Below are 25,113 nucleotides of genomic sequence, written 5' to 3'. Positions count from 1 at the left end.
GTTTACTTGTCCTGTTTCGGCTCCAATACACAGCAAAAGCATCAGAGCAACACTTATAATCAAGACAAGGCTTTATAACAAACGAATTGGGCAGATTTTAGAAAGAATTAGCCCATGTCGACATGCACTCTGTTCTTGCATGTCTAGTCTGTTGGTCTGGTGTGTTGTGTCTCGCAGGCAATGTCAGCCGTCACAGAGATCACCAGTGGACAAAACTAGAACAAAACCTGGCAAATTAATGTGTTTTCCTGCTGCGTATTCCCTAGTGTGCAGGCATAGTGGGAGGCAGAGCGACTTATTTCTTGGAGGAGATATTTCTCGTACCAGCGGCCGAGGCAGGGACGAGGAAGATGTTTGCTTTGACCAACGGCGACTCGTGAGGAAAAGTGTCCCCATCTTCCCTGCAGCCACACATTAGCACAGCCAGTGTCTCGTGCACCATGCCGGAACCCTTCTCGGAGGTGGGCAAGCATGACCTTCAGTGTGGTTGTCTGATGCTTTGTATAGGCCTTAACACTGGGCTACCATTGGGGTACACAGGGCTACCATTGGGGTACATAGGGCTACCATTGGGGTACACAGGGCTACCATTGGGGTACACTGGAGTAGCATTGGGGTACACAGGGGTAGCATTGGGGTACACAGGGGTAGCATTGGGGTACACAGGGCTACCGTTGGGGTACACAGGGCTACCATTGGGGTACACTGGGGTAGCATTGGGGTACACAGGGATAGCATTGGGGTACACAGGGCTACCATTGGGGTACACTGGGGTAGCATTGGGGTACACAGGGATAGCATTGGGGTACACAGGGCTACCATTGGGGTACACTGGGGTAGCATTGGGGTACACAGGGCTACCATTGGGGTACACAGGGCTACCATTGGGGTACACAGGGCTACCATTGGGGTACACAGGGCTACCATTGGGTACACAGGGCTACCATTTGGGGTACACTGGGGTGTCATTGTGTCATTGTTACTATAGTTGGTATTCTTAGAGTTTCTGCCTCTCGCATCAACCATTTCCAAAGGCCGAAAAGGAGATCGGTCAGGTTGTCGTGAGTGTTCCCTTAGGTCCATGGTACAAAAGAAGGGTCAGTCTACCACCAGGCTCATTAAACTACCCATGGAAGTGCTCTAAACACCTAGGAAAGCCTCGTCAAATATATGAGAGCCCGGACACCGAGAGGTTACAGAACATGGCCCTGTATTGCCTGTATCTACTCTGGAGACCTTCAAATCCTCTCTTTCAGCACATCTTGGTGATAGGATTTTTGAATTCTGGTGATGAGTATATATTGCCCGTGTGATATGGTGTGGTGGTGCATGTATCTGGTTTTCTGAATGAGTATTATATTTTCCATGGTGATTAGCTGTTCATATATCACATACACCAAAAATATGGGTGATATCCTGTTGACTTTGATAGTTTTTAAGTTCTTTTGAGTGTTTTGAGGCATCATTTGTTGTGTAAACTAATAATAACGGTAATATGATCATGTCAAACTTTTACTCTAAATAGGTAAGGTTAGGTAGGTTTGGTTAGGTTAGGTCAGGTTAGGTTAGATTAGATTTAGTTTAGTTAGGTTTGTTGAGTTATCTTTTTAGCATGAATATGTGTGATGTGGTTTGTGGCACACTGTTGTTGTCGCTGGTGGTGGAGTAGGCGACTGTGGTGAGCCACGGGGTTATACCACCTGTGGTTGATTACACATTTCATGGTTTTCATAGTTAATTTGATCTCTACACTCTTTCCTATGGTTTTCTGGGAGGTTTGAAGGTAGGAAGAAAATATAGCTACACGACAACAGAAGGTTAAGTAGGGACCGAGATATTAGCGTGTGAATACTACCAATCTTTACCCAGCTGTGATGGTTATGTTATGGTTATTATTCATTTACACAACAAATGATGACACCAAAAATAGGAAGTGGCAACAAAGGAAACATTTGGCCATGTGGCTCACTGTTATATTGTCAGTCATTGTGTCTTTGTCTTCTGTCAGTCCCAGTACAGTTTTTAGTCCCCTGTCCTCCCCTCCTTCCTTTCCTCCAGCTCCTCTCATCCAGTCATTTGTGCCACTTGTCTGTCTTGTTCATGTGTACTGGATAGGTGGACAGTTGTTGTTGTGTGCCCTGAGCCTTCAGATAGCTAGGTAGTTAGCATGATAAGTCTTCCATGGAGCGCCAGTGTTAATGTTGTGATCTGGCGCTGCACTTGTATCAGTTCCTGTAACGCTGCCAAAAGTAAAAGACCCCACTGTCACTGATACATTTTTCTGCCCTTGAAACATCTTGTAGCGTCTCACATTCACAACCTTCACATTCTGTTATTACTAGTACACAGGCCATGACACACTCACCAGCACAGCCTCAGTCCAGTAGGGGGCGAGGGATAAAACTTTGATACAGCTCGCTCTAGCTCATTCTTTGCAGATTGCTTTAATTTTGTCAAGCTTAGATGCATTACGTTTTATCATGTAATTTTATTGACCGGCTTTTTTGGATGCTCATAACTGTGCCGTGATTTTGGTATTTATTTTTCTAGCACCTGGAGGCTCAAGCAAGCATAATACTGCATCCAGGCTCCCGCTACCTGCGCATAGGCCGGCCCTCAGACAGCGTTCCGCACACCATTCTCCATGCCATTGCTCGGCGGAGGCGGAGTGGCATGCCGGCCCACAGCGACCCTTTCCTCATTCCTCATGTCAAGTTGGTAAGCTAATGTGGCCATGTTGCTAATGCCTCACTCTCTCGCAGACTCCCTTCTATTTTATCTTATTTTTACCGTGCTAGCCTTGTGTGTAAGTTTTTTTTTCTCACTTTTTAAGGTAATTTTCGGAGGCTGATTGCTACATGGTTGATATATATACAGTAGTTTTGTTCTTCTATTGGATGTTCTCCAGACAGGCAGTGGTCATTTTGCTCTTCATAGGTTGAGGCCAAAGTTCACTTGATCTCTGCTTCATGTCAAGCCCTATGAAGAGCGACTCGAGCGACTCAACCTCTTCACGTTGGAAAAGAGACGACTGCTGGGAGACATGATACAAGTCTTTAAGTACCTGAACAAGCTCAGCAACGTTGATCACTCCAAGCTCTTCACACTACAAACTAACCTGAGAACAAGAAACAACGGTAAAACAATTCAAGCAAAGTGATGCAATACTGACATCGGCAGGAGTTATTTCTCGAATAGAGTGGTTCGCCACTGGAACAGCCTCCCTGCAGAAGTAGTTAGCGCAGAGAGCATCAACTCATTCAAGAATCGCATTGATCGCCACTTTGTTGCATCAGGAGTGAACTGAACGTATCCAAGAGTAGATACACAAGTGCTTTAATCCTTCCCTGCAAGCCACTCCTATGCCAAACGGATTGATTAAATCACTGAAAGCAGGCAGCCTAGTAATGAACCAACAGGCTTTCTGCTGCCTGCTAGTCCATGTTTTGTGTCATTACCACACTGCCAATCATTACCTTACAGATATTCAAGATTAAATAAATGCCAACCAAAGTCAAGGATGTTTTTTTCTTGTGTCTTTTTTTAATACATACAGACCTCCTCCTCCTCCTCCTCCTCCTCCTCCTCCTCCTCTTCTTATTCCTCCCTCCCCCTCCTCATCATCCACTCTCCTTGGAGTACTCCTGCTACAGTCTTCTTCTGATTCTTCTTCCTCCTCCCTTGTCTTACTAGCTATTCTATTTTCTCTCCATTTTCCATGCGTTTTGCTCTCCCGTTCTTCTCCTCTTCCTCCTTTTCCTCTGCATTCTCTGTTCCTCCCCCAAATAGTCTTCCTCCTCCTCACCATCATCATCTTCATTATCCTATTTTCTGTGATACTTCTTATTGCACAAATTAGGTTTAGGTGTTAGCTTCATATTGACTGCTTTTCTGAACTTGTTAACTGTATGCCTCAACCCCTCCCGTGACCCCGGTGCACGTGACTTTCTACTCTAGCTCATCCCTATACCATCCAAATCCCTTATGCAAGAGTTAAGCAGCATCTTCATCCCTTTCACTGATGAACTCTGGAACAGCCGTCCTTGGTCTGTATTTCCTCCTGCCTACCACAAGACATCTCTCCACCCAAAATGGACCTCTCTTTTGGCCACTCATCTTTATTGTCTTTTATAGGAGCAGTGAGTAGCAGTCTTTTTTGCTCTCATTTATATTTGCTCTTGAGCTGCTTCCTTCAGTGTGAAACAAATAATCATGTCTCTGAGTCAGCAGTAATGTTTGTGTTTCAGGATGGAGACACAGTGCAGGAGCTGGAAGAGTGCCGCCTTAAAGTCAGCCACATCCTGCAGTCCTCCCTCATGTCGGACGGCTCGCGACGGTTTGCCACGCCACCTCAGCAGATAGCCGTGTACAACAAGAGGATCCAGCCAGTCAAAGGGGAGGACACGGAAACATCTCCTCCGTGGGTGTTTACCGACAAGGATTATATTGTTGGTGATGAGGTAAATTAATGATTTTTTTCCTCTTCTTTTCTAGTCCATCTTCTCCCATTCTTGGGGCTGGATGTGTGATGATCCTCCTTCATCTTGCTGGATCCAGTGCTAGGTCTTCCTCTATTTCTATTGCTTCCAAGTTTTGTGTCACTGTTCCTCTCCATGTTCTCCTTGGTCTTCCTACTGAGGTAAATTAATATTCATTCATTTTGATTTTAACGTAGTCATCATGTACAGGGATTTGGAAATGTCTCGGTTCTTTCTCCAAATGTTATTTCTTGACCTGCTTATTAGCCTTGCGTAAATATTTGTCTTTGAGACACAACTTGAGTATTTTTCCATGTCAGGTAATCTTAGAGGTTTCTCAGGAAATATTTGAGTCACAAGTTGTGGGTCATATAATGGCATTGTTTTCCTTGATTCTATTTTTTGTGAGGGAGCTTTTAGGGGAGTGTTTTTGGCACAGAAGTCCACAGGTAACAGCATCCAACAGTGACTTGGCAGGCACGGCGCAGGCCACCGCGCAGCATGTAGCCGCAGCACTTTGTCCCCAGAAGCCCTGCCCCATCATGCCACTGTCTTTCATGTCTTGAAGGCCCTTGTCTGCTCCTTTCTGCCATCAGTTAACTGTGTATTCAGTATTGTATATTTTTGTCCATTACCATACTGATAAATTCCATCATAGATACACTTGGCTTAGCACAATGTGAATTTACTAGAGTTTCTCACATTAAATTGTTGTCCTATCATAATGCATAAATTTTTCAGATCCTGTCGCTGCACCCCAGTTTGGAGTATAATGTGCACTTTCCTCTGGTGCGTGGGGACCTCAACCTCCACAATGGGCTGGGGGGCTCAATAAGTGCAGTGCTGGCTGACCTGGAAACCATTTGGGGCCACTGCATCTCCACCATTCTGAATGTTCCTCTGAAAGACCTCAAGGTTTGTGTTTGTAGTTAGTGTTTTACATTCCCTTACACAAGCAGACATCTTAGCTGGGGACCAGGGGTGCATTTAAGTTGTGGGTTATGGGGATGATCCCCTCCCAAAATATCCCTGTCTAGGATGGATGGCTGTGGGACATGGACACTGAATGGGGACCTGGAGAGGTGGATTGATGCCTTTGGTAATAAATGTCTTCACAGAATCATGTGATACCGCTGGTATGACTGTGTCAAACCAGCGACTACTCCATGAGGCTGACTCAACATATATTACTTGCATAGTCCGGCAACGGCAACTCCGGCTATACAGGCATGTGGCACACTTCCCAGAAACTGATCCTGCTCGTCGGGTTGTTTCTGTAAGAGACAATCCTGAATGAAGGAGGCCAAGGGGACGCCCAAGGACTAAGGAGTTCATGGCTTGAGCAAGTCGATGGATCACTCCAAGAGGTACTCAGGATGGGAATGGGGCCTTCATGGAGACTCTCCCTTAGGGACCCCTGGACTGTGTGTCGTAGGGTGGGCGAGGCGACGCGCCCCCCGGCGTATGCCCCATTGACTGAGGATTGATAGGATGGATTTGGGTACAATTTGAAAGTGATACTCTATCGCTTAACCTCTATTGCTTTATGCTGTCTAGGATATGCTAAGCTAACTCTATGAATTAATTTCTTGACATGGCATCTGCAGTGCAGTGGTTGGCATCCCTGATGATGAATTTGCAGAGCTGGGTTTGAATCCTGGCCTGGGCAGTGGCATGCAGCTCACTCAGCTGTTCATCCTTCCTTTGGTAATGGTGGATAGGAAACTTGGGGAAGATAAACCCTAGTAACCTGGATGTCACACTGGCCCTGTGTCCTGGAGGTGATGGGTTCTCTCGCCTCACAGGCTGAAAGGGACAATAGTACAGAGATGAGCACCGCCACCACGTGCAGTCACAGCATGTGCTCCCAACTTTACCTTTACCTTGCATGACAATGCATCTTAGGTTTTCCATACATGCTCGTGTTCTATTATGAAGTTACAAAATCAGTGAAAGAAAAGAGGAGCAGATATTGTCAGACAGAGGGGAATGTTCAAAATAATAGTAATAATATACTGTTACAGGGTTTTTTAAGCAAGAGTCACTTTCAGCTCTTTCCCAATTGCGCTCACACTGAGAGCTCACTTGGGAGCACGAGGAGGCTTATGAGGAGTCGAGGTCGCTGGCTGTGGACACTCGGGCATGGAATCAGACAAGGAGGATACAAAAAACTCTCCTGCCATTGTTACAGTCACTGAAACACTGAGAATGGCATGGAGGAGTTGTGTGGCAGTCTAGGAGTCACGCTGACCCATAACTACCCACGCAAATTGTGGCAGAAAAAAGCAGACCGGAAAAACCTGTCACCCGCCCTTCACCTGGCAGCTGGAAAAACCTGTCACCCGCCCTTCATCTGGCAGCTGGAAAAACCTGTCACCCGCCCTTCATCTGGCAGCTGGAAAAACCTGTCACCCGCCCTTCATCTGGCAGCTGGAAAAACCTGTCACCCGCCCTTCACCTGGCAGCTGCAAAAACCTGTTGCCCGCCCTTCATCTGGCAGCTGGAAAAACCTGTCACCCGCCCTTCATATGGCAGCCAGAAAAACCTGTCACCCGCCCTTCACCTGGCAGCCAGAAAAACCTGTCACCCGCCCTTCACCTGGCAGCCGGAAAAACCTGTCGCCCGCCCTTCACCTGGCAGCCGGAAAAACCTGTCACCCGCCCTTCACCTGGCAGCCGGAAAAACCTGTCACCCGCCCTTCACCTGGCAGCCGGCAAAACCATTCACCCGCCCTTCACCTGGCAGCCGGAAAACCTGTCACCGCCTTCACCTGGCAGCCGGAAAAACCTGTCACCCGCCCTTCACCTGGCAGCCAGAAAAACCTGTCACCCGCCCTTCACCTGGCAGCCGGAAAAACCTGTCACCCGCCCTTCACCTGGCAGCCGGAAAAACCTGTCGCCCGCCCTTCACCTGGCAGCCGGAAAAACCTGTCGCCTGCCCTGTAGGGGTTAATAGGCAATAATATTTTGATTCTGTTCCAAGCTCCAGAGTCTGTAATCAGTCTTTCCTTCAATAATGAAAAATCATGGTCATCTTCTGTTTAACATCAGGCTTTCCCATCATTTCTTACAAGTGTGTGGGTCTCATCGTATTTATTAGTGTACAGTCCGTAAGTGACTTTATACTTTTTTTTCAGTTTTATCGAGCAGTGCTGATCATCCCTGACACATACAACCGAGACCACGTTAAGAAGTTAACCAATTTACTTCTAAATGGACTCGGCTTTGGGGGTTGCTTTGTGCTGCAGGTGAGTGAACAGCTCAGGGTAACCCTCATCACCCCACAGTTTTGCTTCCCTTGCTATCTTTTATCACTTTTCATGCAGTGCTCTTCTGAGCTTGCTACAGGAGTTAACTGGCATGTTCACTTTTGAAGGTTTGGACATGTCCTGACTGTGCTAGTGTGGAGTAGTTGGTTCTTAATCACTCAGTCACTGCCCACCAGACTGCTAGACCTAAATCAGTGAGTTATAAACAAATAATTGATTTAAATCTTGGTGTAAACCAACTTGATATAGATCATGCAATTAAGTGTGAAAATTACAGGATCAGTTTCTTGTGTGTAGCAGGGAAACTTGATGGCAGGATTATGAATGAAAGAACACAATTGATTACCTCGGGGGGATTTAGTTAGGCACAGGCAGAGTTACCAATGAAGGGCTGCAAAGGCTGCTGCAGAGTTTACCGGAATGAAGAAGTCTGGTTAAATTTTGCATGGAGATGAGCTTGAGTGGGTCTTATGCAGCTGGGATGTGTAAAGGGTGGCATTCAAACTAATTTCTTCTAAGGTCATTTGTGATTATTAATGGTGTAGCTGCTTGTAAACTCATGTTCATGACATGCTGTGTCATATAACTCTTCATTCTCCTACAGTTTATAAATGTTTTTAATCATGTTGCCTTCTTGGGAAATTTAATGTTGAATGTTGCAAAATATTGCTTTGTTGAATTGTTCTCAGGATCATGTGGCAGCCACATTTGGAGCTGGGCTGGGCTACGCCTGTGTGGTGGATGTTGGCGACCAGAAGACTTCAGTGTCGTGCGTGGAGGATGCCATCTCCCACACAGCCACAAGGGTACGGCTCAACATTTAGTATTGCAAAGCCTAGTTTGGGCATCCAAGTACACATAGCACCTCTCTGCTAGGCCACAGTGATTTAATTGCCCTGTGAAGCGTTGCTACGACGGTGGACTGGGGCCTGAAACCTCATCATCAATGGTAAATGCACCAATTTCTCATCACCAACTACTCCCTCACTTGAACAAATATCCTTCACTACTATTGTGTATATACTTAGGGCTCTATTTTTTGCTTTATTCAGACTGAGAAGACTGGTTGATTTTATTTTATTTTATTTATTTTTTCTCGTTGTGGCCTGTAGTGTTGGTATGCTTTCTTCAGGGGCCTGGTGTTCAGCTCAAGCCTGTCATGGCACAGGCAAGTGTTTATAGTGACGCCATATTACTCTTGGCTCATGCTGCCCCCCGGAGCTCATTCTTGATTTACTTGGACAGTTCTTCTAAAGTCTGGGTTGATAAGTGGTCTTGAGGATAGCATGTGGGTAGTCTTAGGCCACTTGGCGGTGACTGAAAAATCCCAGGTGGTAGCTGTGGATTGGAACCCACATCGTCCAGAACGCAGTGAATACGGGACCAGCACGCTAACCACTCAGCCACTGCCTCCCCATAATACAGAGTAGTAGATACAGGGTAGTAGGTGCTAGTACAGTCACCTCTCGATTAAAGCTAGGGTTACGTTCCTGGAGATGTTGCGTTATTTAGATTGCGTTATTTAACCCTTAAACCGCTGCAATCGCTTATATAATCAAGCCTCTCCGATCCCGTGACGCTCTGATTGCTTATATAATCATGAATTTTCGTGCCGTATGTTTTGAATTTTCCTGCCGCGCTTCCTTTCAGATGTGTTCTCGTGATCGCTGGCAACTTAGTCATACCTTCACCAGAGCCTGAAATTCTACGATAAGGCTCTCATTCGAGTGTTTGTGGAAATGTAGGAGGCGCCTGGAAACTCTCCTGACCTGCCGGGTAGTAATCTACCCTAACATAATAGAAAACGTGGTAGTGGAAGAGAAAATGGAGGTTGTCAAGGCAGACTAGATTACAAATTTTTAATGTTTACTTAAAGCTGAAACTTGGAGGAAGGAATTATGTCATATGTAATTCATTATAATTTGGATATAATATGTAACAGTAAGCCTCTTTGCACACAGGTGTGTGTGTGTGTGTGTGTGTGTGTGTTGGTCCATGGTGTAAATCAGATTTTTTTTACATCATTATAGTTCATTACCTGATTGAGAGAGAGAGAGAGAGAGAGAGAGAGAGAGAGAGAGAGAGAGAGAGAGAGAGAGAGAGAGAGAGAGAGAGAGAGAGAGAGAGAGAGAGGCGAGCTGGCAAGAAGATACGAGAGGCCTGTAAGTGTGAACACACACACACACGCACACACTCCATCCCACCCTTCCTTCACTCATCCGAACACTCAGTATGTGTGTGTGTGTGTGTGTGTCCTATATGTGTAAGACCAGGACAATGACTCTCTCTCTCTCAATGCGTGTATACACACGCAGTGAGAGAGAGAGAGAGAGAGAGAGAGAGAGAGAGAGAGAGAGAGAGAAGAACACATTGAGCAGAAAAAAAAAATGCAGAGAGAGAGAGAGAGAGAGAGAGAGAGAAGCCGCGCAGGCAGATGTCCACCGCTTCCACCCGCTCCACCTCATTCTACCCGACATGTCACATTTTTCCTGCACTTTGGAAAGTGCGCAAATTTTTATGGCCTATTATTTGGTCTAATTATTCATGTACCACTCTGAACTGCTGTAATACATCAAATTACATTTTTCTCATTCATGACATACTATTAGATTTATATTTTTGCTTTTTATTATAATGTTAATATTAACTCGCGAAGGAAAAATATCCGGCATTTAGTCCTCCACAGTTTAAGGGTTAACCCTTAAAGTACGGGTGGCAAGATATTTCTCTGGATGCTGTGCATGGGGAAAATTTAGATATTTAAAAGAGGTGGAAATAGTGTCTTTGCAATAATTGTATAATCATCTAGTATATATGGCGATGTAATAAAACTTCTCTCCTAATAATAATAAAAAAGTTATGACAGCCAAAAATATTGCGCATTTTCTCATGGCCGTGACCTGTTGAGTGGAAGCACCCCACACACACACACTCTCTCTCTCTCTCTCTCAATGTCACTACCATATCAGTCATCAGAGTCACTGTCACCTTGATTTGCCCACGCTCTACTTCCGCCCGGAGCAGAGGAACTGCTTGACGCGTCACGAGACATGCCAGATGTATTCTGAACAAAAGTGAAAAATGATCTGTGGCCTTCGGTGTGGCGCGCACTGAGACGAATGAGAGTGTACGGGTGCCAGATGAATCCACCATTCTTCTGAGTCAAGAACTGGCAGTATATTTGAAACGTAGGGAGCGTAGAGTGTGATGATTATATATATGATCCCCGTATGGGTGGGGCGTGTGGTAGCGCACTTATATATATGATCACCGTAATCTAAGGGTTAAAATCGCGTTATTCAAACATAATTTCCCCATAGGAAACAATGGTAATAGGGGGGGTTACGTTCCTGGACACAGTGAAAGTCTGCCTATTTTGGGGATTTTGATACTTTAACCTTAAAAAAACATTATTACACTCAACCCTCGATTTGCCGGACTAAAAGGGGGGAAGGCTTGTCCGGGAATGGCAAATGTCCGACAATGGAAAATGTCCGGGGGTCTACCCCCTTGCCGGACTTTACCCTATATATGTCCGGGAAACACAACCCACCCCCGGACTACACCTCGCATAGCTGTCCTATACACTAGCACTAGCGGCCAACTCCACTCCCCTCACTTCCACCCCACATGCACGCTCCTGGGTATACCACTTGTACACTGCCAAATCAAGTTCAACACATTTCGGGTCTTTCATATGCTTTCTAGTTGCATCACCCTTTCCCGACACAGCAAATTTAACTGCATAATTTTCTAACTTTCCTCTAGCTTTTTTTATGTCCGAAACTGTCTGTTTTTTCACCCCATACAGCTCGCAGACTTGGGCAACACTCATTCCTCCATCTATTTTACGTAAAAGTTCCAGTTTTTGCGACACAGAAAGGTGCACAGGTTTAGCTGTACGCTTGGTTACTTTCTTTGGTGGGTTTTTGGGTGGCATCACAGAAGAAGAGGTGTATCCACGACAAGCACGTAAGCACAACACTCGTGTGACGCGGCAGACTTGTGTACAGTCCAGTACTAGACGTGTATGTCCGCCCGCACTGCCATCTAGTCCCGGACTTTTTTTTTTTTTTTTTACCCCACGGACTCTTGTCCGGCAAATCCGAAATCCGGCAAATGGAGGTCCGGCAAATCGAGGGTTGAGTGTAATACATTAGTAGGTCACGGAAACAACAAAAATACGTTCTCATTTTATTTGAATTTGTTCTTCACCTGCGTTGGCGACCGTCCCTCCTCGATCTTGATCTTGATGTCACAGATGGCTTGGGATTTCTCCCCAGCCAGGCCTTTGTATCGGCAGCTCCTGTGAAAGAAAACAAAAACATGCGGAAAGTCTATGTTCTACTCAGGGCAAGGTATCATTCCCTACATCTTGCACGCCACATGCTCTCTAGGAACTCTTTCACTGCCTCAATCACTCGTCCATTCATCTCTCCACTCAGCCCCAGCAGCAGCACCATCCACTCCCTTCCAGTCCTCCCATTCACCTCACGTCCCATCTCACTCAGAAACACCTGCATCATCTTCGTTCTCTCTCTGTCATACTTCTTACATTTACCCCGCGCTCCCGTCACCAGCCGCTCCCTTCACCTCCGCCACTCTGCCTCACTTGCCTCCTTCCTCTTCCTTTGACTACCCATGCTATTGGTGATAAAGATATACAGGAAATCCCCGATATACGAAAGCTCGATGTACGAAAATTTGGATATACGAAAGTGAAAAATATAGGACAATTTTCGGTTCACGAAAGACATGCTTCGCATATACGAAAAGTACGACAGTTTCCGCGCCCACTGTTTCGTACCCGATGTCTATATCGGTCGCCGGCGTCATCAACAGCCTCACGCACACTCGCTCACTCGTGTTTTTTATCTGCCTCCATCATGGCTCCCAAGCGCCCAGTCACTTCATCCTCCTCTGAGCAGCCTCCAAAGAAAAAGCAGCACAAGATCCTGACCCTTGAGAAGAAGCTAGAGATCATCAAACGCCATGAGGAAGGCCAGGGTGTCAGTGACATCGGGCGCGCCATGGGTCTTGCACCTTCCACGGTGGGGACAGTGACAAAGAAAAAGGCCATTTACAAGAAGATGGTGACAACTGCTGCAGAATTTCCTTCAGCCTGCAGGATCACCAGAGTCAGGAGCGTCAGACTGGAGAAGATGGAGCAGTTGCTGGTGGCCTGGATAGACGACTGCAGTGCAAAGAAAATACCTATTTCGCTTGCTCTGATTCAGGAACGGGCACGCGCCCTGTGGGGAAGCATGCAGCCTGAGGACGAGGAGGCAGTGGACGACCCGGACCAGCCCGGACCTTCGTCAGGTTCGCCAGTCAGTCCAAGGGAGCTGGAGGAGTTTAAGGCCAGTCGAGGGTGGTTTGACCGCTTTCGCAAGAGGGCCGGTCTCAGCAACGTACGGCTTCAGGGAGAGGCCGCCAGCGCTGATAAAGAGGCTGCTGAAGCCTTCCCTGCCCAGTTCTTGAAGGTGATTGAGGATGGTGACTTCTCCCCAAAGCAAGTGTTCAACATTGATGAAACTGGCCTCTACTGGAAGAAGATGCCGGCAAGGTGAGTACCAAAAATTGAGCTTCACTGTTATTTTAGTTATTTTTTGTCTTGAAACGTATTATGAAAAAAATAGTGGTGTTGCTGCGTCCGTTGTGTTAAAATTTAACAAAAATCAGCAGTGGAGTTGTCGTGGCTTTCTGTATGGTTTAGTATTTATTGTTTGCCTATTAAAACAGTGTTTCCCAACCTGGTGGGCGCACCCTCTTACGGGCCTGTAGGAGTATGTTTCAGAGGGGGGACGGGGACATCGTGAATGCAGTCATTACCTAATGGGGGCTCTTGTGCTGAAAAGGTTGGAAATCCCTGTTTTAAAATTATATGTACAGTGGTGTTGCATCCATCATATTAGGACTTACCTAAAATACAGTGGTGTTCCCGTGACTTTCGCTATTGTTTAGTACATGTATTTATTGTTTGTCTTTAAAATTATTTAAAATGATATGTACCACAGTGGTGTTGCCGTGACTCTCTGTATTGTTTGCTTATTGTTTGTTTATTAGGTCAAGGCTGGCCGAGATAGCAACCTCAAACACTAGCAGTGAGCTTCAACTTTCCTCCCATCAATGAATGCTTGAAGCTCACTGCTAGTGTTTCGGGTTACTATCTCGGCCAGTCTTGGCAACAGTGGGTGGACCGGCGGAGTGTTGCCAGCTGTACAGTGATGTTCCTGTTACATTCTGTATTGTTTAGTATTTACACGTATTGTTTGTCTATAAAATTATTTAAAGAATATATGTACAGTGGTGTTACCGTGACTTTGTGTTTTGTTCTTATTGTACGCTTGTCTTTAAAATTACTTGAAAATATATAAGTTGAGTCTCCAGCAATAATGGCGCGACAATCGTGCGATCAGCTGATCAGCAGAATGGAATGTGGCACCGTCACACCCATTTAAAGCCTCTCTGCTTCGTTCCCATTCATTAGCCTACCCTTCACTCCCCTAACATCACAACATCGCACCTTCGTAATCACGTTATCACACCCAGGCCTGCATAGTCCCATTGTCTGAATCAAATGTCCAACCGTGCGATCAGCTGATCAGCAGAATGGAATGTGGCACCGCCACACTTTTAAACCCTCGCTGCTTCGTTCCCATTCATTCGCCTACCCTCCACTTCCCCCTACATCACATCGATCATTGCTCCACTCGTAATCACGATATCACACCCAGGTCTGCATAGTCCCATTGTCTGAATCAAATGCCAGTCGCACTTCCATCATCCTGTTATGATGTTAAAATGTCTTTCAAATAACAACTAAAAAGTACTAAAGTTAGTATTACCAGGACTAAAGATACAAATTATAATACAGTGGCAGAAACGATAGCTCAAGTTTGTGTCATATCTATCACTCGTCAATTAACGTGAAACGAGCTTTAACAAACACACACACACACACACACACACACTCCATGTCCCCACTATCCCATCTGACGAGACTGCAAAATAGAGACAGTAGTCCCATTATTTATCCTTACTCAAAAGATATGCATTATTTCCTACGGTAGTATTGCAAGGTGAAAGAAGTGTGATTGAGAAAATGTGAGTGGAGGGATAGGCGAATGAATGGGAACAAGGGAGGGTGGGTTGAGACGGGTGCTGTGGTGCCACACACGTACGTACCAAAACTTAAATAAAATCAACAACGCTTTCATGTGACACTGTATAGTTTAGTATTTATATATTTGTTTGTCTTTAATATTATTTTAAAAATATAAGTACAGTGGTGTTGCCGTGACTTTCTGTAATGTGTATTTATTGTTTGTCTTTAGAAATTATTATTTTTTAAATATATGTACAGTGGTGTTGCTGCGTCCGTCATGTCCTTATTTTTTTCCCCCTCGCTTGTTGCACAGCACCTACATATTCACCAAGGAGAGGACGGCACCTGGATTTAAGGCGGCAAAGGACCGCCTTACGTTGGCGCTTGGTGGAAATGCTGAGGGTGATGTCAAGCTGAAGCCTCTTCTAGTTTATAGCCATGAGAACCCTCGGGCACTGAAAAACACTTCTAAGCCATCACTACCTGTTTACTGGAAGTCCTCCAAGAAGGCATGGGTTACAACCAGCATTTTTCACGACTATATCTACAACTACTTCTCTCCTTTCGTCTCCCGCTACACCTCCGCAAACAACCTGGCGAACAAGGCGTTGCTTCTCTTGGACAACGCACCAGCACACACCCCCGCGATGGTCGATTGGTGTGCTAACGTACAGGTGTGCTTTCTGCCCCCGAACACCACATCGCTCATTCAGCCATGTGATCAGGGGTTGATTTCGACATTCAAGAGTTATTACACCAGACGAGCAATGCATGCGCTGAGCGTTGCTCACAGAGACGGCATTATCGATGGTCCTCAGGCTTACTGGAAGACCTTCGATATCAAAAAGGCCGTCGAGATGATTGGCGAGGCGTGGCAGGAGATCACTCCTGTAACCATGAATGCCGTGTGGAGGAAACTATGGCCACAGGCTGTGCATAACTTCACTGGCTTTGCTGTGCCCGACACTGCCGCCCTCAGCAAGGAGATTGCTGCCTTGGCCAACGAAGCTGCCCTCGGAGACGGAAAGGAGGTCACAGAGGAAGACGTGCAGCAGCTCCTCAATTCTCACGACCAGGAGCTAACAACGCAAGACCTCTTGGAACTCGAGGAGACCAGGACCGATGCTGCCGACCCCGAGTCTCCCGTCCCTCCTCTGACGATCACGCAACTACAAAAGGCTTTGGAGCTCTACTACGAAGCAAATGACTTCTTGCTCCAAATTGACCCTGATATGGACAGGAGTTTTAAAGTGCGTTGCCAGTTTGTGAACTCCTTGCTTCGACTCGAATCCGAAACACATCCCAGCCAGCGTGAGGAAACGTGAGGGTGATGGAGGGGTTGGGGGGGGGCTTGGAGTGGTGCGGTGGTGTACTGTTTGGCACGTGTTTCGGGCACGAGAGTCGAAACTGGCCTTTCACAGCTTGGGAAGTAAACATTGGCAATGTTAAGTGATGAGTTGTAGTGACGAGTTAGAGGGGATTGTCCTAACATATGTAATGCATTTCTATAACAGTAAAGGAACAGGAAATGGTAATTGTTTTTAATTATTTATGAGCCTTGCGTTTCATTGTATTGTGAGTAGTAAATTGCTTTTAAGCATAGTTATATTTAACTTTTTTTTTCTTTTTTTTTTTTTTTTTTTTTTGCTGGCGCTGGTCCCTAACCCCCCTATTTATTAACAATCCTATGGGGGAAATGGCTTCGATATACGAAAAATCGATAAACGAAAGGTTTTTTCAGTCCCTAACCCTTTCGTATATAGGGGATTTCCTGTATATATATATATATATATATATATATATATATATATATATATATATATATATATATATATATATTTTCTTCTGGGTCATTCCATAAACTCTTCTGCAGTTATTAATACAGTTGCGATACACACGCACAGTATGACACGAAGCGAATGGACAGTTGCTGGCATTACTTTGTGTTTTATTGATTAACCCTTTCGTAGCTAAATGCTCGCAACGAGCACTAGCGTGACTTGCCGATACTCTTAAAAGTTAACCCCATAGATTTAGCCTTATAGAAATGTGCAGCGTGTCCCACCACTTGATGTGTATCCAGGGGTGTGGAGTCAGAGTCGCCGGAGTCGGTAAAAATATCTCTAACTCCAACTCCTTTATGATATGTGTGATGTTGTGTGGCTGGGTGTGGGGAGGTTTGATTTGCCTGCCACTGTACTGCAGAAGAGGGGAATGGGGAGGGGAGGGATGCAGTCGGAGTTGGAGTCAGAGTAGGAATTTTTTACATCCGACTTCACACCCCTACATGTACTGCCAGTATTTTCCTCTCCAAGGGTCTGACATTATTACTTCTTTTCCGACACACTGGCAGCTGCGATTGGACTATGGGGGAGGAGATGTCACCCAAGTGTTCTATTGGTTGCTGAAGAAATCTGGCTTCCCACACTCAGTAAACCTCAGCAAGAAGCTTGATGCAATGCTGCTCAACAAACTGAAACACGAATTTTGTCATGTTAACTTGGTAAGTATTTCTAGAACTGGGAACAAGGTATACTAAAGGGGCTATTACACTGGGCAAATTTTCCGTACCACGGTTTCTGCTGGCGTGGTTCTCATTTGTTTCTTGTTATTGCTGCTGGTGATGTTGGTGAGTAATACCGTCGTCCTTCGGTGAAATCTACCGTAGCTTTGGAAGATCGCGGACAACTCAGAAAACCACGGAAATATAAGAACCACGCCAGCGGAAATCGGGGTTTGACTGAAGATCCACGGAAAATTTGCCCAGTGTAATAGCCCCTTTAGTCACCATCATGTCTTGCTGGAAGCATCTATGCCTTTATTATATAGGAAGAAGTGTGGGCCAGGGACTGAACTTCCTCCTCAGGCAAAGTGGCTTGAGAATGAAGTGTACAGTCTGTCCACCAGCCGGGAAGCAGTGGCCTGGGACAAAGGTTCATCTGGCGCAAAGAATGGTTTACTACATTCATTCCCTCACCACCTTTTTTGAGAACTAACAAGGAGATGTCTACCACCTTGTTTCTCTTTCTATTTATTTATTCACATATTTATAAATTTTCTGTGGAATAGGAGGCAGGCTAAGGGCCAGAAATAGGCCTACTACATGCTGCCCCAACAAAAAGTAGACATAGGAGGATTTTAAACAGCAAAGATGAATTTTGGTTCAAGACATTCCCTGACACCTCTCCTGAAATAGAATGATTTAGGAGGATAAACGTCTCTTGATTTGGTCCATAATTACAAAGAAAATCTAATTTTGTTTTGTATTGTTGACAAAAAAATATTTGTATATATGATCAGCGTGTAGCTTGTCTCAGTTTACACGTATTTTGTTCTGCAATGGACCAACTGAACTTTGCAGAATGAATGTGGCGCCCAAGAGAAGACTTTCACCGTGCATAGTCCAGGTGAGATATCCTCCACCTACACAATCCAGATGGGGGATGAGCTCATAGTAGCAGCTCTCAGCCTCTTCTACCCCGACCTTCTCAAGATAACCGGCCCCAAGAACACCATCACACAGAAGCCTAACCCAGGAGACCCAGACGATCCCTTTGATGAAAACTACCTCAGAGAAACTAGTGTGAGTACATTGTGCTGATGTAAAACTTTGGCAAATGAATGATTTAATGTAATGAATGATTAAATATAATGAGCACTGCCTCATTCTCTTCAGAGGAGAGGTGGTCGAGAGGCAGCCGAGGCCATGGAGGTGGGAGGAGGGGAAGGAGGTGATGGAGGGGAAGAAGACATTGTTGTTGACGACCAGCCTCTCCCTCCAGCCCAGATTGTTCCTGCCCCATCATCAAGAAATGATAACTCAGCCTTCACCAGCTCTGACAAGCTGCTCTCCCTGGAGCAAGCCATTCTTACCAGCATAGACAGATGTCGTGAGTTATTTGCCTTGGCTGTGACTTTTCATTCATATTAATAATTTGACAGAAATTGACTATGCAGTCTACTCTCAGCATCTGTTGGGGATTGGTTCAAGGATTCCTTGCAGGTACTAAGCTCTGCAGATGCTCAAGTCCTTTATACATAAAGTGGCAAAGTACTTGCTTATAACCTACACACTTATCTTTTCATTTAACATCTTTATACATACATTATCAGTTACTCTGGATCATCTTGAGATTACTTTTTTTGTGGCTTCGAAGAAGCACTTTTCTTCTCAACGTAAGACGACTAAATTTTATCATGCGTCTTGGATGCTGAATGTTGCATTAGCTGCAGGTGTAACCTTGGCCTGTAGGAAGTGTAGAGATCAGATAAGATGTTGTTGACAGGCTGTTATGGCCCAGCAAATCCTACTTGTCCTGGCAATGTCCTGTGATGATGAGACAGCAACCATTGTTATTATTTCGGTATTGATCTTATTCTTGGTCTTGGTGTGGGAGTCACCAACTCCTGGGTGTTATTCATATCGTCATTTGTATGGTTTGTCATGTTCGTGTGGTAATAAAAAAAGGTTGTAGTAAAAAGGTAATACATACAGGATATTCCATTGGTAATGTGAGGTTAAACCACACACTCCCTCTACCAAGTCTTGTTCTTGGTCATCGGCCATGCTCTGCAAGTCATGGTGGACCTCCAAAGTGAGCAGTCACTTTCCACAGCCCTGCACCTATTGTAGGTGGTAGGCTCACCCGTTGCAGATGAATTGAGGGAGCCCACCATGGGGTTGGGCACCCTTAAGTACCCCAGCAGAACCAGGCCCAGGTTGGGGCATGAGCCTTAACTTCTACTTTGTACAGGTAACTCTCGATTTATGCGAGTGTGGTTTACGCGTTTTTTAAATAACGCGGGGTCCAAAATCCAAATAAATGTTTAATTTACACGTTTTTTTCACTCATACACGATATTTTATGGAGTGGCAACTAGATGTCTCATGCAACTGGACTCACACGGCGCCGCGGCCACACAGCTGAGCTCAGTTCTTCCTGCGCGCCACTTGAACAACAATACAGTACCCATGCTGCCACGCTACTCAACAATAGGGGTGCGCAGGTACCGGTACCAGCTATACAGTACAGTATTGGTACCAGACTGCTCGATACCGGTATCAATACTAGCCAATTGCTCATGGTGTCCCTCATTTCTTCCTCACACAAGTGAGACTGAGACTGAGTGCCTGAGTGGATATCTCGGTGATATGGATATTCTCTCTCTCTCTCTCTCTCTCTCTCTCTCTCTCTCTCTCTCTCTCTCTCCACTGAATGAATATTTATTTTTCGATAGAAACCTACCTCTTGTTTGATTTACATTGTTTTTGATTTATGCGACCTCTTCAAGGACGCAATACTCGCGTAAATCGAGAGTTACCTGTATTTTTATTTTAACTGGTTTGGTGATTTTACCATGCCCCAACCCACCCAGCCCAGACCATGTGTTGGACTTACTACTGGCCGTGGGCAGGGACACAGAACCCCTGAGAGGATAAACTCCCCAGCCACCCTAATCTTCATCACCAGCATTAAGTGAAAGGCAGAATAAAAGTAAAATATACTGACAGAAAAGTGGCCTAACCAGTATATGACTATATGTGTCATAGCTTTGATTGTAAAAGTATACATGAAAACATGTGACACCAGTGAGATACTAAGCAGCACTCTTGGTGTATGATTCAAGTGAGAATGCTTGCGTCCACATTAATTAGTTAGTTGATTACTGTTCTCAAGTCAGCTATAGTCAGTTATATTTCTCTTCATTGATCATTTTTGTGAGGCGTAACACCCTAAAACCAAGACAGGGACATAGATCATTTAGTCGTAAGAAATATTTGAGCCTTTCATATTAGATGGTATGATAGAATAAATAAATAAAACCTTGAAAATTAAATGATGTAATGTGATGCAGAAGGAAATGTTTTTATGAGGTAAGCTAAACTATGATATACAGAATCTTGGAAGAAACTCAACCCATATGTTACCGGTAAGTGAATGGTGTTAAGCAGCGTCCACGCTATGCATGACCAGGCCTGGAATTCCGTCTTTGGCTCCACATAACTCCCATATATGGTAAAGTGGACGGGGCTATGCGGAGCGGCAGCGAGCGTCGAATGAGAGGTATTTGGTGGGTGACCCAGCGCGCGACACCCAGTTGTCTATTAATAGCGAGAGGCAGGGCCCAATGCAAAAATCCATCTTACTGCCATTTAGTGCAGTCAAACAATTGAAACTGAGGTACATAAATGAGAAATGTTGCCAATGTAGTTGTCACAATTTTGATGAAAAATGCTAATTTTATAGGAATATCTTGCGTGACTTGGCAAATGCAAAGTCATTTATAAGCTGACTGAAGTCCAATTGACCTGCAACTTCACCTCGTAACGTGAGTGACGTCATCCCCGCGGGGCCCTTAAAGGCGCAGGGCCCGATGCAGTTGCATCGGTTGCATTGGCATAGGGCCGGCCCTGGTGAGAGGGGTCATTCACGTCATGCCTTCCCATCACTCATGGCGGAGAATGACGGGTGCGGGCTGCTCACCAGTCGTGCCTCGCCTGTCGCTTGTTATAGTGTGGATGCTCACCCCCTCATCAGTCCGCCTGTTTCCAGGCCTGGTCACCCATAATGTGGACCCCGCTTTAAGGTGAAGGTGGTAGCATTGACTAGCTGTGTGTTGCCATAGAGCTCATCTCCATGGCCTCAGCCCTTGAGCTTGTGCTGGGTGAGAGCTCATTACTCATGACACAGGCCCAGTGTGACATCTGGGTTACCACAGTTTACCTTCCCAAAGATTCCCCAGGCACCAGAAAGTGTAGCTGAACAGCTGGGTGGACTGTGGGGTGGCTGCCCAGGCTGGAATCAAACCAAGGCCCACAGATTCATAGTTAGGCATGTTAGCTACAGAGCTGTGTTAGGATGCAACAGACGGGATGGATTTCCAGTGAAGCAGCACCAAGCATGTTTTTGTCTTTTGCAGAAAATGATGAAATGAAGAGAAAAATGTACAGCAGCATTTTGATTGTTGGAGGAGGAGCTAAATTCAAAAGCCTTGGGAAGTGGCTGCAAAGTCGATTAGCTCTGCAAATCCCAGTTGCCTACAGACCAGGTAAGAATATAGCAAGCATTTGTGTTGGTCTCCTGAGACATTTCTTCTCCTAAATCCCATTTTCTAACACTAAACAAAACAAGAAAATGGATGTTGGTGAATATGAAGTAAGAGGTTTCCTGCACATCTGGTGCTGGCAACTAATAGTTTGCCAGATTCAAGTGGGTGAAAAAAAAGTTGAAGATCCTTCTCAGATGGAAAGTGAGATCCTCACCTCCTTCAGTCATTACTACTCCACTGCAGGACAGAAGCCTTTCCCAACACTCCTGTGCTCTCTGTGTGGTGTTGGTGTACTCCCTCCTCCCCTGGCAAATGTTTTGACCTCATCTCTCCTCCTGGTCTTCTGTCTGCCCTGACCTCAACAGTTCCTGAGATGCCACTGTGTTACTTTGCTTGGCTTGGCCATTGTTCAGGATATGACAAGCCCAGATTTATTTCTTATTCTTAATCATCATTAAAATATCCTCAACCACTGTCATTATGCTTGCTTTGTCTCTCCATGTTATACCTAGCATTTTTTTCTCCAGTCTTCTTATTGTACTTATATTTCTCTCTTAATCTTTTTGTGAGGGGCCAAGTTTCTGAAATGTATGTATTATGTATTTCAGTTAAAAATGATTTCAGTATTTGGTTGCATAAAGGTGATTTTGCTTTCCTCTCATGGATGCAGTACAAGGTATATGGCTGTTATGTGCAGCATCATTCACCAAAATCCTTAACTTTTAAATGATTTCCAATCAGTAGTAAAAAAACTGAAAACTGAAACACTACCACTGTCAGTCTGAGCCATCAGTAGACAGACAGGATGCAAAGTTATCTGTAAAGATAACTTTGATAAAAAATATTCATTTTAGATCATTTTTAGGTACATTTCCAGAAGAAATCATAAAATAGTATATTTTGCACACACACACACACACACACACACACAAAATATATATATATATATATATATATATATATATATATATATATATATATATATATATATATATATATATATATATATATATATATATATATATATATATATATATATATATATATATATATATATATATATATATATATATATATATATATATATATATATATATATATATATATATATATATATATATATATATTATGTAGTTCACATATTTTCTCCATCTCTGGTTATGTCATTTATCTTTGTCAACTGTTATCAGAACATTTTTTTTTTCTAAACAAAGAGGAACTTTAAATGAAAACTGCTTTTGTTTCTCCTGCAGAACAAATTGAAGTGATCACTCGTGCCAAAGACATGGACCCATGCATGACCTCCTGGAAGGGCGCGGCTCTCATGACCTGCCTTGAGGGCAGCAACGAGCTGTGGATCCAGCAGTCAGAGTGGAACAAGTATGGGGTCAAGATACTGCGGGAAAAGTGTCCCTTTATTTGGTAGGTGTGTGTTGCTGAAAGGCTGTGTAGGAGAGATAAAGGGAAGCATCTCATGTCTTAAATTATAAATAAACCCAAAGTTTTAAACTTAATTGCATTTGAAGTTTTACCCTTGAAAAGTTATGAATATTTTTATAGCATCAATAGTAAAATAAGTGCTGTGCATGCTGTGAAGACTCATAAAAGCCACAATTTAAAAAAAACATAAGGTCAAGTTTATGGGATTGACCTTTATATAAATTCTACTTGAATATATCCCATTTGACTGATTGACTGATTGTTTATTTGGAAGTAATACATGATTGTATTTCACAGTCCAAATTTGTCATTTGAAAATTATTTGAAGTTGAGTGTCAAAACTTAAGTTACCTAGCAATTTATTCCCTAGCTGATTGCCCCCACAAGTTGAGTCACAACCAGTGGGATTACTTTACTATTTCAGTGATAAGGTAAAGGTAAAGTTGGGGCATGTGCTACAGCTGCACATGGCCTCAGTGCTCATCTCCATCCCATTGGCCCTCAAGCCTGTGGTCGGTAATAATATTGTTTTTCAAGTTGGAGGTGATGATAATTTGGCAGGTCCTTTGCTATATTGTTCATACTTACTTACTGAATAATAAGTTACATTATGAAGGTTTTGATTTTATGGTAAAAATAACTTCAGTATACCCAGGTACATGCAAATCATATATGAACATGTCTTTTGTGAAAAATTAAATGGGTATCACAGGACAGACTAAGAGTTAGAATACTGGATACAGGTAATTGACTCAGGCTGGTTGCGTGCGCCAAATCAAACATCGCTACTGAATATAACAAGTTTTAAGCCATAAACTCAACATAATCATCATGAATTATATATAAAATTATGCAAAATTAAATGGTGCACATAAAGAAACATAAATTAATTGATGATTTTGAGATGTATGCATAAATATACAGAGAAGTTTGCGTTATGTGTAGATGACGTGTATCTGCTGATTTGTATTTCCTTATGTTAGTTGTCATAAAGAAATAGATTTGTGGAGGAAAGTGGAGGAGAGGGAAGGGAAGGACACAGACGTAAGTAAGATCATGGAAAATATCCCACTGATTCACCGGCAATACTCACAAATTTCACAGAATAAAAGGCTGATAGGCTGTCCTCCTGGAGGTGGGTCTTGTGTGTGTGTGTGTGTATGTGTGAGAGAGAGAGAGAGAGAGAGAGAGAGAGAGAGAGAGAGAGTTACATAGATTTACATAGAAAATCAGACCACACAGACTCCATGGTCCAGACTAGGTGGTCTGTCCTTAAACTAAGTGATTCTACATTAATCAGATGGCTCCAAAACATTGCATTTCAACTCTAGTTAATATTAAGTTCAAGGAAGTGACGGTCGAGCTTGTTTTTGAAGAAGTCAGTCGTGTTACATTGGACCACTGATGGTGGGAGCTTATTCCATTCTTGCACTACAATGTTGGTGAAGAAAAATTTGGTGAAGTCTGAATTTACTTGTCTACTTTTGAGTTTTATGCCATTGTTCCTCGTTCGCAAAGTGTCATTGATCATAAACAATTTTGATCTGTCTACATTCGTGAAACCATTAAGTATTTTAAAACATTCCATCAGTTTTCCTTGGAGGCGACGTTTCTCAAGAGAGAACATGTTAAGGGTGGAAAGCCTTTCTTCGTAGAGAGAGAGAGAGAGAAAGAGAGAGAGACGGGGGGGGGTTCAAAAGATTGACACCTCACTCTCTCTCTCTCTCTCTCTCTCTCTCTCTCTCTCTCTCTCTCTCTCTCTCTCTCTC

The 25,113-nt window shown here is 44.2% G+C and overlaps 1 protein-coding gene across 2 annotated transcripts; it reads left to right on the top strand.

Annotated features, from left to right (window-relative positions):
- Nucleotides 1–294: 294 nt before the first annotated feature.
- Nucleotides 295–23,418, top strand: LOC127001976 (actin-related protein 8-like). 2 transcript variants are annotated; one of them, XM_050867277.1, is made up of 11 exons: nt 295–461; nt 2,551–2,718; nt 4,248–4,460; nt 5,220–5,393; nt 7,615–7,725; nt 8,436–8,552; nt 17,208–17,357; nt 18,216–18,437; nt 18,531–18,744; nt 21,776–21,904; nt 23,158–23,418. In XM_050867277.1, the coding sequence occupies exons 1-11, from the start codon at nt 441–443 to the stop codon at nt 23,328–23,330; spliced, it is 1,692 nt and encodes a 563-aa protein (XP_050723234.1). In that variant the 5' UTR covers nt 295–440; the 3' UTR covers nt 23,331–23,418. The 2 variants fall into 2 exon arrangements, with proteins under 2 accessions (XP_050723234.1, XP_050723235.1); XM_050867278.1 differs by lacking the exon at nt 295–461 and adding an exon at nt 1,039–1,061.
- The last annotated feature ends 1,695 nt before the right edge of the window (nt 23,419–25,113 follow it).

The sequence above is a fragment of the Eriocheir sinensis genome, chromosome 22, assembly GCF_024679095.1.
Source record: "Eriocheir sinensis breed Jianghai 21 chromosome 22, ASM2467909v1, whole genome shotgun sequence".
Lineage (NCBI taxonomy): Eukaryota > Metazoa > Arthropoda > Malacostraca > Decapoda > Varunidae > Eriocheir > Eriocheir sinensis.
Note: the sequence above shows the minus strand (reverse complement) of the source record. Positions and strands in the feature narration are given on the sequence as shown.